This window comes from Dendrobates tinctorius, unplaced genomic scaffold (genome assembly GCF_039654945.1).
Source record: "Dendrobates tinctorius isolate UK_male_01 unplaced genomic scaffold, ASM3965494v1 ptg000162l, whole genome shotgun sequence".
Lineage (NCBI taxonomy): Eukaryota > Metazoa > Chordata > Amphibia > Anura > Dendrobatidae > Dendrobates > Dendrobates tinctorius.
The window spans coordinates 54026178-54044937 of record NW_027361829.1 but is presented as its reverse complement, the minus strand read 5'-3'; the positions used below and the strand labels follow the sequence as shown (position 1 = coordinate 54044937).

The window sequence follows — 18760 nt, the reverse complement described above, 5'->3', positions numbered from 1 at the left end:
AAAGAGTTCCCAATATTCTTTAACTATCAAAAAACTTTTACATTTATGAAAGTGAAATCCATTAGGCTCAGTTCACACTGGTGTTGCGACTTCTGTTTAGCCTCAAGTTATGATAGCTATGCCAGATCTATTATCAAACAGGTCCAGACAAATCCGGATGCTAATAACAGTATCTGTCAGACTTCAACAAGATACCGCAGCAGAATACTCTGTGCCTGTCAAAAATAACGGAAAACTTGACACAGAAGGCAAGTGTGAACAGAGCCACATGTGGATGTATGTTGGTGTTATTGCTGACGCTTAGTAATACAGCGAATATTATGTACTCCGGTTTGATAAAAGAACAGGGTTGCCGGGTTAAAACGAATGCATTTAGATAGAAAATCTACACGTTTGTTCATTCATTCAGCTGTTTGCCCTCCTTTGCCTTTTCCTTGGAGTATCATTGGAAGGCATTGTATAGACGGATCAAAGTTAGTAAGTTAATCACATTCAGTATGACTGCTTCAGGTCAGTATATCAGAGGAGAACCAGATTTTTAGAATGTCATGCTGAATAAGCCTTCCTAGCATAGGAGGAAGCATTTGCCTTCAGTATGTTGAGTTTTACATGGCTGACAATATAATCTAGCATCATCGTGTGAATTTTTTTTTTGGGAGGTTATTGTTAATTAATCACATTGTATGTATTCTAGGAGATCTGAGATCTTCTCCATACATTTTTCCGTCATGTAAACGCTATTGGCATGGTACTGCTGTGTATGCCTAAAATACAACTATAGAAAATCCACTACAGCTCTCTAAGCATCAATAATTCTAGTAAATGCGACTAAGTTGATTTACTCCTATCCCGCGAAAAAGAGCGGAAGCCTCTTAATCACCCTCAAGTAAATTATCTTAGTAAATCTGCCCCCTTGTCTAATCACAGGATAATCATGCTGGTGCTTGACATGGCAGCCCCTCCTCTTATAAATGTGGTGTGAGCCCATTAATTAGACGCGAGAAAAAAAGTCATATCCTATTTCTAAACAATAACATGTGTCAGCTCATTACCCACGAGACCCAGGCCAATATTGTGCTCAAAGGTTATTTAATGAATGGAAATGTGAAAGTCCATTTGTCAAGGTAGTGCAAGGTTCCTGTTAGTTTTCAACCCCCAAATTCATTGTCTGTGAGGCCTAGTCATTAGTCATCTCTGTATTAGTACTGCCCTCAGGCAGTCCAGCCCTGTGCTACTTCACACCAGCATGACTTTGAAAGCGTACTGTACCGACTTGTAGAATTATTGCTGTTATTTCCGCCTAACTGGGTCCTAGGTAAGTTCCCTCCCCACATTATCACTCAACTTAATCCTTTTTTTCTATTTAGCTGCTCCCTATAACTTCAAGAGCCCTTTCATGTTTATCACATGCACCAAGTCAGGCATTGTGGTAGTAATATTAAAACTCCTTAAAATAATTCAACACGATTGAATATTTGATTATAAGTTTGCAATACCACTTGTCTAGTGTCTAGTGCAATACACGTCCTAGAATTGATACAGAAGGAGTTAATCTAGAGTGGACGGCTATGGAACTGCTTTTCGTTTTCTCCTATGTAAAATGTGCCCGAGCATCTTATGTAACGTGTTCTGTATTTCAAGAAACAGATAATTTGTTATCATGTGGATTACATCCTTGTTTGGCTCCTCTGGATGTGTTACGAGGAGTGGAGGTAACTTAGAAAACATATGGCCTAACACGTTTGACAGTTTTCAACCACTAATGTGTATAAATGACATAATTTGGATAAGAGTGCACAGATAGGGGATACTTTATGCACTGAAAGTATGAACGGCCATTTACCGCTACTTCACTGTCTGTACATGCGGGTGTCATTTCCATTCTCTGTTTTGGTAATAAAGTCCAGCATAGCTGAAAAGCCACTGGTAGTATTTTGTACTTATTGTTTTCGTACTTTAAAGGCAAATCAGACCAACATTAGACACAGCCATATTCACTAGAAAGCAATAGAAGTTGGATAACAAGCTCTGTGTCTCCTATTGTAGCTTGGTCAATTTCACGAAATTGGTGCATTGGTCACAAATATCTAGACTTATTGGCTACCTGATTACTCAGATCGACCCCGGTTTGCCAAAGGTGTATTTTAGATATTTCATTTTGTTGGGGGTTAGTCTTAATTAATTTGCTTGTCTCAAAAGTACTAGTAGCACAATAATGATGTTTCACTTACCATAGCAAAGCTTATAATGTTCGACGCACCCTACAATCTGCTTATACATAAAGAGTATTTTCAAGCGACAGAATTTTCATGCGGATATCGGTACATATTCCACTTCAGAATCTGAGTGAAATCTGGATCCTATTGTTTTATATGGGAAATCTGTGCTGTGTTTAGTGCAATTTGAAATTCACATAATGGAAAAATAATAGGTGTCATGTTAATAGTTAAAGTAAATTCTGTGCAGGAAGTTATCGACATGTGCGTTCACCCCACTGAAAGGGCAAATCCGTCCATGACAAATCTGTAGCAGAAACTCAAGGGTCACCTTAGCCTTAAAGGGCTTTTCCCCACAAACAAAGTTAATTTTAAAATTGATTTTTAATGAATACATCTTGGAATAATAATAATTTCCACAATTGGATGTGTTTAAAAAAAATGTTCCTTTGCTGAGATAATATTATAAATGTGCCCCTGCTGTGTACTGTGTAATGGCTGTGTCTGACCGTACAGGAACATGGTCTGATCACAGCACAGCTCCTGGGCAGAGAGGAAACAAAAGAGAGTATACAGACAGGACAGCATGGAATCACAGCTGATTCTTTTTTGAGGTAAAACATTACTCTGCCTGTTTTTTAAAAAAATGTTTAACCTCAAAGAAGGAATTATTTGTGATCCCCTGCTGTAATGTCTGTATACTCCTGTACGTCCTCCCCTGCCCCGGAGCTGTGGTATGACAAGACCATGTTCCTGTATGGTCAGACACAGCACAGGCAAATTTATAAGATTATCTCAGCACAGGAACATTTTATTTTCACACATCCTATTGTGGAAATTATTATTATTCCAAGATCTGTTGATTAAAATGAACTTTGTTCATGGGAAAACGCCTTTAAGGCTGTTATGCACAATAGATGGCTGTCAGGCCAAACCATGGATATCGGCGAGGTTGGACAACATTAGTCTAACTTGTTTGGGGGATTTAGGAAGGCGGCACACTACCATAGAATACAGGCGAGTGCTATGCGAGAAGCACTCGGACCAGCTTAATCTATGGGGCAGCTCACATCATTGTATTTTTTCTCTGGCGTATTCGACATGCGTGTAAAATTGCAGCGTGCTGCGATTATAGGCGTATATCGATCGTCCGAGACTCGCCAATGCAAGCCTCTGGGTGTGAGAAAAACTCGGACCCCACACGGACCATCCGTATAGCTTGCGACAAATACACATTTTCCTTATTTCAGCACATTGAGCCATTTACTTCAATGGAGAAAATCATTGAGAAATGTAAAGCCATGCGTATGTCATACAGATGCCATACAGATACATAGGTGTGAGAAAATCACATCATCACATTGCAAGCGCATTACACACGGATGACCATATGGAAAACACTTGTGCGACTCTCGGCAGGGAGACTTGGGCCGATTTGCCATACGTTTAGTGTGATTCCGGCCTTAGTGTAAGATTGTCCATAGACTGTAAACTAATTTTGGCCAAACCTGATGATTCATCAGCTGACCTTCAAATCTCCACTTAGGTGTCCTGTCTTTTCCCCAACAGTGATATTAGAGGAAAAAGGCTGGGGCATCTTAAATCTCCACATGTCCATTTCTTTTTTTTCTTACGGGAGATAAGCTGCCACCAGAGGTGTTTAGCCTCAGATCATTTCTGTCTTCTCGTCTTTTTGTCATAAAAGTTAATAAAGTAAGTTGTACAATGTTTGCCAGTGTAACAGAGTTATATATTACAGAATACTGATAATAGCGACACAGCACCGACATTTACAGACTTTTATGTTAGGGGCACATGAAATGTTGACAGCAATTTAGTTTAAAGATTTTATAAAAGTGATAAAAATGTTTCCTACCTACGTAAAAACTAAATCATCTAATAGGGACTGTGTGCTATTTATTAAATGTTTTTCTCACACCCACTGTGCATTTCATTCCAACGAGGCTTACGCACTGGCCTGATTCGTGAGCCAAATTCTGCGACTTCATAAGGACAAGCCCTTGGAAACTAAACTGTTTGAATTTGAATGTTTTGTTCCAAGACAAAGTGAAATCATTGGTCGGAGCCGAGCTATGTAAAGATGGAGGATGATTTACTGATTGTGGAATGTGACGCTCATGCCATCATACATACAATCATTCAGAAAATATGTTGTTACTGCATGTGTAGTGCTTTCCCCCATTGCCTACTTACATTGCCTGGATCTCAGCTGTTGTGCCACAGATGTATGATAATTCCTTACTTGTACTATATTCCCTAAACAGGGGCAGCATACTTTATACATTGTTGCACAAATGCCTCAGAATGAGAAGATTCATTACTCATCTTCAGCGATCCCCTGCCGGTCCAGGTTAGACACTTTCCCAATCTGTGATTGTCTCCTCTTTTTGTCTCTTTCTCGACATAGCGGAAATGGCAGAGATGGCCACTCTGCCAATTATGAGGTCGTTATCGCCAACAGTTATACATTTTCTATCACTAGATTATTTATATCCTACAATGCTATTTGTTGTGAGAAAAGCATCTAGCCCTTTTTGCTGCTATAGTGTCTGCCATTACTAGTTCTTGTGGTCGGGCATTCCACCGTCTGACTGCTCTAACTGTAGAACCCTTTCCTATTTAGCTGCCGGAATCACATTTCCTCCATACGTGATGGTTGCTCCCTGGTCCTTTGGAAGTATGGCCTTTGGAAGAAATAAGTCATGTACCAGTCCTTTGTACTGACCACACATGTATTTATACATATAAATGAGAGCTCTTAGGCATCTTTTCTCTAAGGTAAAGAAGGTCAGCTTTTCTAACCTCTCATAGGAGAAACCTTCCATCCCATGTAATAATCTAGTTGTCTGCCTTTGAGCTGATTCTAGCTTCCCCAAATCCTTTTTAAAGGTTGAGCAGCGATTTCTGTTGTGTCAAATACAGGATGAGGTACTGGAGGCCGGCAGGGGTAGGGTGAGCAGTAGTGATGAGCTAGTATACTTGTTACTCGAGATTTCCTGAGAATGCTCAGGTGATCTCCGAGTATTTGGATGTGCTCGGAGATTTAGTTTCTGTCGCCGTAGCTGCATGTTTTGATGCTGCTAGACAGCCTGAACACATGTGGGGATTTCCTAACAAACAGGCAACCCCCAAATGTATGCAGGCTGGCCAGCAGCAGCAAATCATGAAGCTGCGGCAACAGAAACTAAATCTCCAAGCACATCCAAATACTCAGGAAATCTCGAGTAACGAGTATACTCATCACTAGTGAGCAGATATCAGAAGATGGGCATTATTTCCTTTTTTTAGACAACATGGGACATTTAAAGCACCACTTCAGTGTTTGTTTGTTTTTCCAGCGCTGGAGTGGTGCATTAAATGTAAGTCCCCAGCCCCTGGTCTTATACTCACATTCCGGTGTCTTCACCTTTTACAGACGCCTTTCCCTTCCCGCGGCGCCATCTTGTGCCCGTAACTTCTGACTGGTCAGAAGTCAAAAGATACGTCAGAAGAGCTCAATGCAAGTCTATGAGAGCCAGGACGAGGCTATCAGATTTGCATTTAAAAGTGACTGCCAACGGGCTCCAGCTGACACTGGAGAATTCTGACAGGTTACTATTCGCCAGAGACGGATCAGAGAAACCCTGGAAGAGAATGGAGGGAGCGATAGGTAAGGGTACACATGGCTGTCAGTATATACACACCTTCTCTGATAGACCACAGAGGCTGCAACACCATTAAGCAAGAGGAAACCAGTGGAGAAGGGAAAAGGAGAGTCAACTCTGATGAGCTGTTTCAGCTCTGATGAGTCTAAACAACCATAAATAAGGCTCATCGGAGCTGAAACACGTCGGTTGTATCCACTGTGACCTGAACCGCACTTACCATGTGTTTATGGATGTCATTTATTTCTTCAATAAAACTGGACATTTTACTTGCCTGCTTCTACGCTGGATTTTTCCTCTTCATTAAGCAAGAGGCACCACTAACCAAACAACACCATGAAGACCACAGATTTATCCAAGCAAGTCAGGGACAAAGTTGTTGAGAAGTACAAGTCAGGGTTTGGTTATAAACAATATATCCCAATATCTGATGTGATGATCCCCGGTACACCATCAAATCCATTATCATCAAATGGAACATGGTGTCACAACATCCCTGCCCAGAGAGGGCTGCCCACCAAAACTATCAGCCTGGGCAAGGAGGGCATTAATTAGGCAACACAGAGACCAAAGATAACTCCTGAAGGAGTTGCAGAGTTCCCAAGCAGAGACTGGAGTATCTGTCCATACAACCACAATAAGCCATACACTCCATAGTGGTGGTCTTTATGGAAGAGTGAACAGCAAAAAAGACTTTACTTACAAAACTTATTATGCTTGTTTTGAGTTTACCAAAAGACGTGGGAGAAAGATGCTGTAGTCAAACGAGACCACCATTGAACTTGGCAAGATGTGGAAAGCTCAAAGAGACTTATTCAAAGCGACTTGGAGCTGTAGTTGACGCAAAGGGAGGCTCTACAAAGTACTGACTTTAGGGGGTGAATAGTTATGCAGAATGAAGTTTTCAGTTACTTTGGCCTATTTGTTATTTGCTTCACAATAAAAAGAAAACTAAATGTTCACAATTGTAGGTATGTTATTTTCATGAACTGATGTAAACCCTCAAAAAACTGAGTGAAATTCCAGTTTGTGAGGTAACAAAACACAAAAAATGCCAAGGGGGAGATGAATACTTTCTCAATCCACTGTATAAGGATTAAATCAGAGGACGAGTCGGATTCATTTGGTTACTCCAATCTGTATTTTCTGATTACATTTCAGACATTTAAAATGGCATTGTGCTGGTAGATTTCTCAACGGTGTGAGGCTCAGAGCTAAAGATGGGTTTTTATGAAGATTGCTAATATCTTGTAACCTCATTTCCTTCATCCGATATAGTGATAGTAGTATATAGTATTCTTTGCCACTGGGATTCATAGAACATAATCCTACTCTGATTAACTGAAACTTTTCTCACATATGCTTAAAAACAATCTGTTGCTGCCAGATCCATTTTAATTAGGGTGTTAATTAGATGGATGTTGTAATAATGGTAAGCTAGCTGATGGAAAAAGGTACTGAGGCACCACTCATCTATTTATGTGATCTCACACGGCAGCTAGGTGGCATCGTGTCCCATAAAGAATGGGACTCAAACTGGAAATTTGGGGGGTCTTTTAGTTGGTTTTATGTAATTTTTGGGATGAAGCTTCATAATGGGTAATATTTGAGGTCGGTCACACAAACATGAATAACTACTACCTAGAAGCCTGGTGGGAATGGTGTATAATGGTTGGTAAGATAATTGTATTCAGTAAGACTGGTAATGAAGAAGTGTCTGGGAAGAGCCTCTAATGACGGTGTACTAGTACTGCGAGCTGATCCGGCTTTTCTTTTAATGAACACAAGTATATGTAAATGTGTTCCTCTGTGTGTGGAGCGATGATATTGATTACCATGAATTGATGGATAGATGTATTTCTAAAAATTACCAGGAATAGTGATTGCCACTGAGGGACGCTTATTGAGCAAAGCTGAATATTGACAAAATTATTCTCCATGACTGGTCAGATTCAATGGCACTTACAATGGTCTGATTTCTTATGCCATGTACATATGAGATAAGTAGATCTGTACATACAAATTGAAAAAATCTCAAGAAACTGTTTTATTACTATGGGATTATATTTGGATATTGTAATTGAAAAAATGTAAAAATGCTAATATTTTTGTCAGTAAGAGATCAATTTTATAACTCAATTCCATGGCTTATATGAGATGCTTAAATAGCAAATGTTTCATAGGTTTAGTTCTAACATTTTACTGAGCTGTGATTATTTAAGCAATTACCATATAGTGAAGTGCGAATATATGATCACAGCTGATTTAGTGGGAATTTTACTGATGGGTCATCTGCCTACCTATCTTTCACTTCACAGCATGGGTTTGATTTTCTCAAGTGTTAAGGTACTGTCACACTAAAGGTACTGTCACACTTAGCGATGTACCAGCGATCCCGACCAGCGATATGACGCGGTCAGGATCGCTGGTACATCGCTAGGTGGTCGCTAGTGAGCTGCCACATAGGCAGATCTCACTAGCGACATCGCTGGGGACGGGGATCGCTACTTACCTGTCACACCAGGCGATCCTGCGTCCTCCCGCCCGGCTCCACACGTCGCTCGTCTTCACAGCAGGAAGCGCCGCAGGAAGCTGACGACGAGAAACAGTCCTGAACGTTCTCGCGCGATCAGCGATTACCAGCGGGGGAGCCGGTCGTAGGTAAGTATCAGACACAGAGATATCGCTAGCAATATCGCTATAACGTCACAAGTTATAGCGATATTGCTAGCGATATCTCTTAGTGTGACATGCCCTTTAGTGATGTACCAGCGATCCCGACCAGCGATATGACGCGGTCAGGATCGCTGGTACATCGCTAAGTGGTTGCTAGTGAGCTGCCACACAGGCAGATCTCACCAGCAACATCGCAGGGGACGGGGGTCGCTACTTACCTGTCACACTAGGCGATCCTGCGTCCTCCCGCCCGACTCCACGCTCGTCTCTCCACATGAAGTGCCGCAGGAAGCTGACGACGAGAAACAGTCCTGAACATTCTCGCGCGATCAGCGATAACCAGCGGGGGAGCGGGTTGTGAGTAAGTATCACACACAGCGATATCGCTAGCAATATCGCTATAACGTCACAAGTTATAGCGATATTGCTAGCGATATCGCTTAGTGTGACAGTACCTTTACATTTAACATCGGCTTCTATGTTTGCTTCTTTAAGCAGTTCACTCTTCATTAAAAATGCAAAATGTCACCTTGATTCACGCCTCGGACTATAAGATGCACCTGACCGTAAGACGCACCCAAATTTTCAGAAGGAAAATAGGGAAAAAAATGAATGTGTCAAATGGGGGTCCGTCTTACAGTCCAAATTCAGCTTACCTGGGGGGTATCAGTAGCACTGATGGAGAGGGGCCACAGGAGATGTTCGGTGGTCCAGCGATATGACTCCCATCATAGGCTGGTGCGGCAGGTGCGGTGGCCTCTGGGGGGAAATCCTATCCCAGGCTGGTGCGGCAGGTTTGGCGGTGGTGCTCAGGGCTCTTTCGGCATCTTGTGAAAAACGGAGGCCCGCATATCCATTGCTATGATGCGGTGGCCTCTGGGAAATCCCATCCCAGGCTGGTGCGGCAGGTTCGGCGGTGGTGCTCAGGGCTCTGCCAGCACCTTGTGAAAGCCCGGAGGTCCCACATATCCATTGCTGCGATGCAGTAGCCTCCGGGAAATCCCATCCCAGGCTGGTGCAGCAGGTTCGGCGGTGGTGCTCTGTGGTGTGGGGGGCTCCGCCGGCATTTTGTGAAAGCCCGGAGGCTCCGCACATCAATCTGAGCATGCACCGCCCCCGGTGGCCATTTTCGCCGCAATGGATGTGTGGGGCCTCCGGGCTTTCACAAAATGCCAGCGGAGCCTCCCGCTCCACAAAGCACCATCGTCAAACCTGCTGCACCAGCCGCACCAGCCTGGGAAGGGAGTGTGATCATCGCTCGGCAGCTTTAGCCCGGGACAGCCGCAGAATCACCCGACTTCTGCTGCTGCCACAGTATTTGTAAGTATATACCGACTATAAGACGCACCACCATTTTCCCCCAAAATTTTTTAGGAAAAATGCGTCTTAGGGCCCCGTCACACATAGCGACTCACCAGCGATCCCGACAACGATATCATCGTGTCAGGATCGCTGGTGAATCGCTACATGATCGCTAGTGAGCTGTCAAACAGACAGCTTCACCAGCAATCAGCACAGCGATTGCTGTGTTCGTTACCAGCGCGCTGATGCAGGGAGCTGGTAACTAACGTACACATCGGGTATCTAAGGGACGTGCGTCCCTTGGATGCCCGATGTGTACGTTAGTTACCAGCAGATCTCTGGTCTCCCGCCTGTCACACGCAGCGATGCGTGCTGACCAGCGACCAAAGAAAAGTCAAGAGGTTTCCCAGAGTGATCAGCGATACCGGCAGGGGGGCTGATCGCTGTCACACACAGCGATCTCGCTGGTGAGATCGCTGTTGCATCACAAAACTTGTGACTCAGCAGTGATCTCGCTAGCGAGATCGCTATGTGTGACGGGGCCTTTATAGTCCGAAAAATACGGTACTTCTTTTTGTTTTTAAAAAGTAGTAACAATCCATTATAATAATATAAATAATAATAATAAAGGTTTATAAGTGCAACCAACAAAAGTCCTGGGTATTCCATTTTTCTTTTTTTTAATTTAAATCCACCATATGGTTCCAAAGATATGGGACTGTTTATTGTGTGCTAATTTCTATTGCCTTTACCAAATGGGCAGTGCTTTAGGATGTTCTGCATAGTTAGCCTGTTAGTTACACCCTTTGGTAAAGAGCATAAAAATTAGCACCAAATAAAAAGACCCAAGTTTCTGCAGGCATTTGGCAGATTTAAAAAAAAAAAGGAATACTCTGGGGCATAGCTTTAATAAAATAACAGTGAAACTGAGCACTTCTGACCTCGTGACAGGTCCTCTTTAAGTAACTTTTTATGGGTCACTGGGGCGAATGTTATATGGCACAAGTATTGGTTGTATGATATGCTATGTCTAGATGAGGTTGGACAGTGTTAACTGGTTTTATGATAACCCTGTGGAAAGTTTTTTGTGTGTTCTGTGACTAGTATTATTTGTGTACTATGGCCCATACTACGGTATATGTGCACTATGGCCAGTATATACACACTGAGGCTGATATAGATTATATTTGTGTTTTCTGATATAATGACACTTATGTCAATACTAATATATTTGCATAACCTCTTGAACCATTACTATACATACTTTAAGTATATACTGTCTATTCTATGGAATGCACTTTGTGCTCCAATTTCCAGGCATTGTAAAAACCTTGCTTGCTTTAAGTGATGTTTTTAGCCCCAGGGGTTAAACAATAATGTTCTTCTATAGATTGACAACAAGCAGAGATGTTGAACATGGTGAGAAATTAAACACAAATATGGACATAAACCATTCTGTTTACACCAGAAACTGACATATAAAATTGGAAATTATGGTGCTCGTCATTCGTACAACATAGTTTGAGACTTTTGAAACTTTCTCTGTTGCTCACGCCACTTTCCCCAAAACGGGTGCTGGCGACATGCAGCCTGAAAGTAAGCGATAGTACAAATCTATGGCACCTGTACGGCTGGTGCGTACACTGCATGTGCCGCTGAATAAATCAAGCGCATCTTACACCACAGTGCTTTTTATTAAGGCTGGTGTAAAGTAGGGAGGTCTTAATAATAAGACTTTCCCTTTATTCAAACACCTTAGTTTGAGCATTTTTTACACTTTTCCAATTTACTTAAAACGTCAATCAGGTTTTTGCAGAAAAAAATTACAAAATATGACCACCAATATGACCAAAATATGACAACCAATTCTGGAAACCAGTGCAGTGTTTTTGGTGGTCAACAAGGATGTTATCTGTTTGGAAATAAAGGTACTTTGAAGCGCTTGGTTACTGAATACATTGTTTCATGTTATTAGACATTGGTCGTAAGTATAGACTAGTGGACACTAATTAAATAATGATGACCCCATAGATTCTAACACTAACAAGTTATTTGTGATTTGTAGGGCTGTTTGCATTCACGTCTGAGATGTTTCTCACTAAGGGTGTTTATATCTATTGGTTGTTTATATCTATTGGTTATATCAGGTTTAAATATTACAAAGGAAACACAATTATTTTTTATTTTGTTTAGGGTTTATAACACAATTGTCTGATCTGCTACCTTGGATCTAATCCTTATAAACAGGGAGGAAATGGTTGAGGAGGTAAAAGTGGCTGGGAACCTAGGAGGTAGCATCATGCTATTTTAGAATTTTGGATAACTAGAGGAGGAAGACCTGTTAAAACTCAGACGTCAAGGTTAGATTTCAGAAAGGCAGATTATAAGGGATTCAGAAAGAGAATTGGAGGGATCCAATGGCTGGATATCCTTAATGACAAAAATGTCCAGGAAGGATGGGAAATCTTGAAAAATGAAATTCTCAAAGCACAATTGTTAACAATTCCGAAAAGAGGGAAGAATAGGAAGCATTTAAGGAAACCAGGATGGATGAACACAGAACTTAAGCACATGCTAAAAAGGAAGAAAGAAATGTTTATAAAATGGAAAGAGGGAGGCATATCTAAAGAAGATTATAATGCTGTCTGCAGAACCTGCTGGGCACAAATCAGATTAGCTAAAGCTGTCAAAGAATTGAGGCTTGCAAGAGATGTCAAAAGCAATAATAAAGGATTTTGGGGATGTGTCAAAAGTAAAAGAAAAGTCAAAGATGCTGTAGGATTTTTACAGGATGAAAATGATGAAATGGTAAGACAGGATGTTGAGAAGGCTGAACTTTTAAATTCCTATTTTGCATCTGTTTTCTCTCAGAAAGGAAATATAACATCAACTGTTCTTCACTGTCCTATTAAGGGAATAGAAGAATCCAGGATAACTATAAACAGAAAGATAGTGAGGAAACACTTAGCTAACCTAAATGAATTCAAGTCTCCAGGTTCAGATGAATTACACCCCAGAGTACTGAAGGAGATAGCAGAAGAAATTTTTGAAGCCCTCTCCATAATCTTTGAAAATTCTTGGAGAACAGGAGAAGTCCCAGAAGACTGGAGAAGAGCAAATATTGTTCCTATCTTCAAAAAGGTGAAGTGGACCCAGGCAACTATAGGTCGGTGAGTCTGACTTCTATACCAGGTAAGATCTTTGAACAAATTATTAAACAACATGTATGTCAGTACCTGGATAAGAATGAAGTGATTAAACAGAGTCAGCATGGGTTTGTAACTAATAAGTCATGTCAGACTAGCTTAATTTCCTTCTATGACGGAACCATTGATTGGGTGGATCAAGGAAATGCTGTAGATATAGTATATCTTGACTTCAGCAAAGCATTTGACAAAGTATCTCACACAATCCTTATTGAAAAAATGACTAGGTATGGAATGGACAAGGCAACTGTTAGGTAGATTCATAACTGGCTTAGTGACCGGACTCAAAGAGTGGTCGTAAATGGCTGCACATCCAGTAGGAAGAATGTCTCAAGTGGGGTACCACAGGGCTCTGTCCTGGGCCCTGTATTGTTCAACATCTTTATAAATGATTTAGATGAAGGAATTGAGGGTACACAGATTACATTTGCTGATGACACAAGGCTAGGAGGGATAGCTAATACTAGAGAAGAGAGAAAGAGGATTCAAAAAGATATAAATAAACTAGAGCAGTGGGTAGCAACTAAGAGAATGGTTTTTAACAGGGAAAAATGCAAAGTACTACATCTGGGCAATAAAAATGGAAAAAGCATATACAGAATGGGAGGAATAGGGCTAAGCAACAGCACATGTGAAAAAGACTTGGGTATACTAATAGATCACAGACTGAATGTGAGTCAACAGTGTGATGCAGCAGCAAAAAAGGCAAATGCAATTCTAGGATGTATTAGCAGAAGCATACAGTCTAGATCACGTGAAGTCATTATTGCCCTCTACTCCTCTTTGGTCAGACCTCATCTGAAATACTGTGTCCAGTTTTGGGCACCACATTTTAAAAAAGACCTCAACAAACTGGAGCAATTTCAGAAAAGAGTGACCAGAATGGTGACCGATCTGCAAACCCTGTCTTATAAGGAAAGGTTGCAGGATTTGGGAATGTTTAGTTTGCAAAAGGGAAGACTGAGAGGAGACTTAATAGCTGTCTACAAATATCTAAATGTCTGTCACATTGTAGAAGGATCATCTTTATTCTCATTTGCACAAGGAAAGACTAGAAGCAATGGAATGAAACTGAATGGGAGGAGACACAGATTAGATATTAGAAAAAACTTTTTGACAGAGTGATCAATGAGTGGAACAGGCTGCCACGAGAAGTGGTGAGTTCTCCTTCAATGGAAGTCTTCAAACAGAGGCTGGACAGACATCTGACTGGGATGATTGTGCGAATCCTGCTTTGAGCAGGGGGTTGGACCAGATGGCCCAGGAGGTCCCTTCCAACGCTATGATTCTATGAATTCTTTGGAGCCTCAGGAGTTAGCTTTGTGGTCCTGGGTTAAAATCCCACCAAGGAGAAAATTTGCAAGGAGTCTGTATGTTATCTCTGTGTTTGCGTGAGTTTTCTCCAGGTTCTCCGATTTCCTACCAAACTCTGAAGGATGCTGATAAAGAATTTAGATTGTGAGCCCCAACGTGGGCAATGATGATAAAGTCTGTAAAGTGCTGCAGAATTTGTTGGTACATGAGCAAGCATAATAATAAGTTTACTAACAGGTTTACGTATAGCACCTCCTCAGTAATCAGATGAAATTAATGTACTTGGTTGCTCCCAAGATGGCTTCATTGTTGAGGACTGTAATTGGAAGGCTGTTGGTGGAAATAGAAGAGTGAGCCCTGGGGCATTAGGAGAGGACGGGCACTATGACTGATAGGAATGTTTTTCTCCTGCACTTATACCAATGGTTTTCCTGTAGTTGGGGGAAGGAGGAGGTGTTCTTAAAAACAAAAGTTTAGTGTTCCTTTGCATGGGGATTGAGATACAGTTGATAGTAAGTGTAAGCAATTTGTTTTTGCTTCAGGGAAACTTGGAGTCTGTAGTAGGAGACGTATTGGTGTGTTTTTATCTTTTCTGAGTTGCTATTTTTTATAGATCTATATCCATTCTATTAGGTGTTCTAATTCTGTAGACAGTTTTATAATTCAGGAAAATTAATTTATGTGTTTGATTAAAATAGGGTATGGTAAAATTGTGTTATTGTACAAGATCCCAGGTTCTTTGTTCCATTTTTAATTATTTTTCCCTCAAATCTAGAGATGAGTGAAAAGATTTGCAGGACCCTGGTCCAACGGCCTTATCAGTCAGAGTCCTGCTAAAATCCTCCAATCTGTCAGAAACCCCTGCACCTCTCTGGTTAATAAGCCTGGCGCTCCATCATTGTTGCGGTGTGGCACAAACTATTATGTTATGCCTACTAATCAGAAGAGGCGCTGAGATTGATGTCAGCTAGGAATAGGTCTGAGGCTCTGGTTCAATAGCCATAGACTAGCTGAGATATTCTACAGCTTTTTTTCTGCAGCTTCTATGCAGACTGTGTGTCTCCATGGTAACAGACAACAAACATTGTGTGTAGTCTGAACCTGCAGCCATACACCCCTCTATGGGCATGTTTCCACGTAGTGGAAACATTCAGTATTTGCTGCGGATTGAATGCTGGGTCCTGTCGCAGCGTTTGATCCGCAGCGGCCAGATGTTCCAGCATAGTGGAGGGGATTTTATGAAATCCCATCTCCATTATGCGTCCGAATACGTGGGTGACACACCCGCTAAACCGGACATGCGGCGCGTCTTTTTAGACCGCAGCATGTCTGTTCACCTTGTGGAGGCGCTCAGTCTCCGCAAGGTATACAGCCTACACTATGGATACGCTGCGGCGATTCCGGATGTGTTCAATGAGCACATCCGGAATCACCGCAGGTACAGAAGGGGCGGGGCTTTGGGTGGACCGGGGTTTCCGCTCCATCCAAAGTGCAGAGATTATGGTATGTGAAACGTACCCTATTTCTCCTGGCCCACCACATGTGCGATAGTATAAGTATGAAAGTATTAGACTGCAAGATCACAATGCACAGATTTTGTTTCATTTATGAAAACTCATAGTCTTCGTAGGAGGTGTAGAACAAAACGTTCACTTTTGTCGAATTCACCTTGTATACGCTAACTTGATTGTGCTCACTGCTTCTAATAATCTATATGGAGAAGTTAGTAATTTCTCTTTATAGGAGTGTGTACGGTCTTCTGCACTTATTGATCTGTATTTACTTTTAAGAGTAGGAAATAGTAAGTCTGTTTTTATGATATACACATATACTCAATTTGAAGTCTATTGATCAGAAATGTATTTTAGTCCGACATGTGTTTAAGTGGTCTTTGTTTCAGTTCTGTGATGCTCTTTGGAATATTCCATAGTGTACATATGGTTGTGAAAGCCTGACATCTTCAGGATGAGGAAACCTTCTAGTGATAAGGAGCCCATCTTCTCTTCAGGTCTTATCTGCTCACACGTGCGCCACATGCAGAATGATTTTTACCTACAAGGATTCTCTATTTTTTTATTTTTTGAAAGCACAGACATCAGAGCACAGCTTAGTACACAGGGAGGTCATCAATAAAATGTGCTCATAATTTTATAACTCGACATTCTCAATTGTATTTTTATGTGGGATTTAAAATTTGCTATCAATGCAAGTTGCAAAATCACATTTGAGTGTATAAATCTTTATCATAATTACAGTATATTATTTTAAACTCATTGAAATAAAGCCCTTTAAAGAGTTTGCTGGTGAAACCTTATTTTCACCTATCCTTGTGATAGGTGTGACTGTAGTGACCTGCACCATTCTGCAGAGCAGATTACTTTTATCTCTGCGTATGCCCCATGGGGATACTGAGTACTGAGCATTTGTCTCAGCTTTTTCCATCATCCCCAGAGAGAATGAATGAAGCAGCAGTGGAGCATCTGACCTCACACCATTTATTAGTAAAAGGAATATAAATGCCCCATCAGGTTTAGAAATTCCCCGTTCTGCCAATCAGTGCTGGTCCCAGCAGTTGGACCCAATCCGATCAGTAAGTTATCACTTATGCTGCGCATAGATGACAACTTGTTTTCACTGAAAAACACTTATAAGCAACAGTTGCATTATTACAAGGTTTGTGGTGTGCTATGTTGTGGACATGCTTTTTTTCTTGCACTACTGTTTCGCAGAGCCTATTTCATGGCCAGCCATCAAAATGGTATAACATTTTATCTGAATCATCTAGCCTTAAAGTGATTGAGCTCTACTTAGATATTGATGACTTATTTTAAATCTAAAATTAGGTATAAGATCTATGATTGGTGCTCACCAACCTGCACCCCCTAAAATCAGTTGTTTGCATCGTCAACTTAGTGAACAGTATACGGAGGCAGAGTAGCACACCTGTACACTGTGTGGTAATTGTTTTTAGGTACTGCAGCCTAGCTACTTTTCATTTCATTTCAATATAATCTGAGTTGCAGTTCCTCAGAGTGACCACTAGGTGTAAGGCAACATTCTATTCTGGCTCTGTACACTGTACAGTACAGCTGACTGGTGGGGTGTTGAGTGTTTGATATTGAATAATTATTCTAAAGATAGATCATCAAAAATGTAAGTACTGGACAAATCCAAGTTGTGAAGTGGTAGATAATAAAATAAACTAAAAACACAATACTTACCCTTGAAGTTTACCAATGTGACAGTGCTCTGGTTGTCTTCACCGGTGCGACAGTGATTACTCACCATCCATCAGGACTGGAGCAGTAGCTCTGTTGACCACCTTGATACGTTTAGAATTTTACACGCTTCTCCCTCTTGTCTTCCAAAGGGTTACACTATTCATGGGTAATAATCTCCAAATAAGAATTTTTTTGCATGTAAATATGTCAAAGCTGAGTACTAGAGTGTCCTTGTGTGAACAACGCCCTATGCGGGCCTTTATTGTTCAATTGTAGACTGGGCAGTCACCCCCTCCAGGAATCGGTAGGTGGAGAGTGGCTGTTGATCTGGTATTTTGCACCTGTGTTGCTAACATCTTGCTTTATGGGCTGGCTGCACCCTGCAGTGCATTTGTTCCAAGATCTGGGCAGGTAAGTGTTGCTGCCGTTTTGCCTGGTGTTTAAATTGAGTACTAGAGTGTCTCCTACAAAGTCCAGGGTTGCTGCACAGAACGTTGCTCTATAGTAGTATGCTATATATTACATTGTCGCATAATACTGATGACACATCTTGCACTATACTGCAGTGATCAGTCAATAATAGTTTCCACTTTGGTTTAACACTGCAAAACTTTTTGTCATTTCCAGCGCTGTAAACTCGGAGGTTGTAAGTTATGAGAAGACAACACGGAGACACAGTCTCACAACACTACCATGAATGAAAAGAAAAAAGTAGAGAACTCCATATTGAAAGCACACACTAGGACAGACGTGAGTGAGAAGGCAGTTGCTTCCAGTACAACCTCCAATGGTAAGTGGAAAATGCAAAGTCTAGTTATTTGTCTGTGTAAGTGTTACCTATGTCTGGGAGCTGGCGCCTCTAACGGTCTGAGCTGTTCAGATCCATTCGTGTATTGCTAGGAAGCAAATTCAGTTATACAATTATAATTTTGAAGTTGTGACCATTTCTTGCTCTTGACTAACATTTCTTTGTATTACTTGCCCTTTTTTAACGCATTTTGCCAAATAAAAAAATGTGCACATTCTATTGAAATGGAGTATAACTGTCCATCTATAGTTACCTATTTATGTTTTTGTCAGCTTTAGGTAAGAAGCTAGCAAAATTATGACTCTAGGATCGTGTGGATAGATGAGACCTTACCCAGTTGGAAATCACCATT

General features: G+C 41.2%; 1 protein-coding gene across 4 annotated transcripts in view; it reads left to right on the top strand.

The window, feature by feature from the left end:
- The window catches only part of GLI3 (GLI family zinc finger 3), a 318573-nt gene that overhangs the window by 4782 nt on the left and 295031 nt on the right, over positions 1 to 18760 (top strand). For all 4 annotated transcript variants that reach the window (XM_073550017.1, XM_073550020.1, XM_073550019.1 and 1 more), the window contains exon 2: positions 18228 to 18390. In XM_073550017.1, coding sequence (XP_073406118.1) covers positions 18294 to 18390 — 97 coding nt within the window. In that variant the 5' untranslated portion in view covers positions 18228 to 18293. The remainder of the gene's footprint in view (positions 1 to 18227; positions 18391 to 18760) is intronic.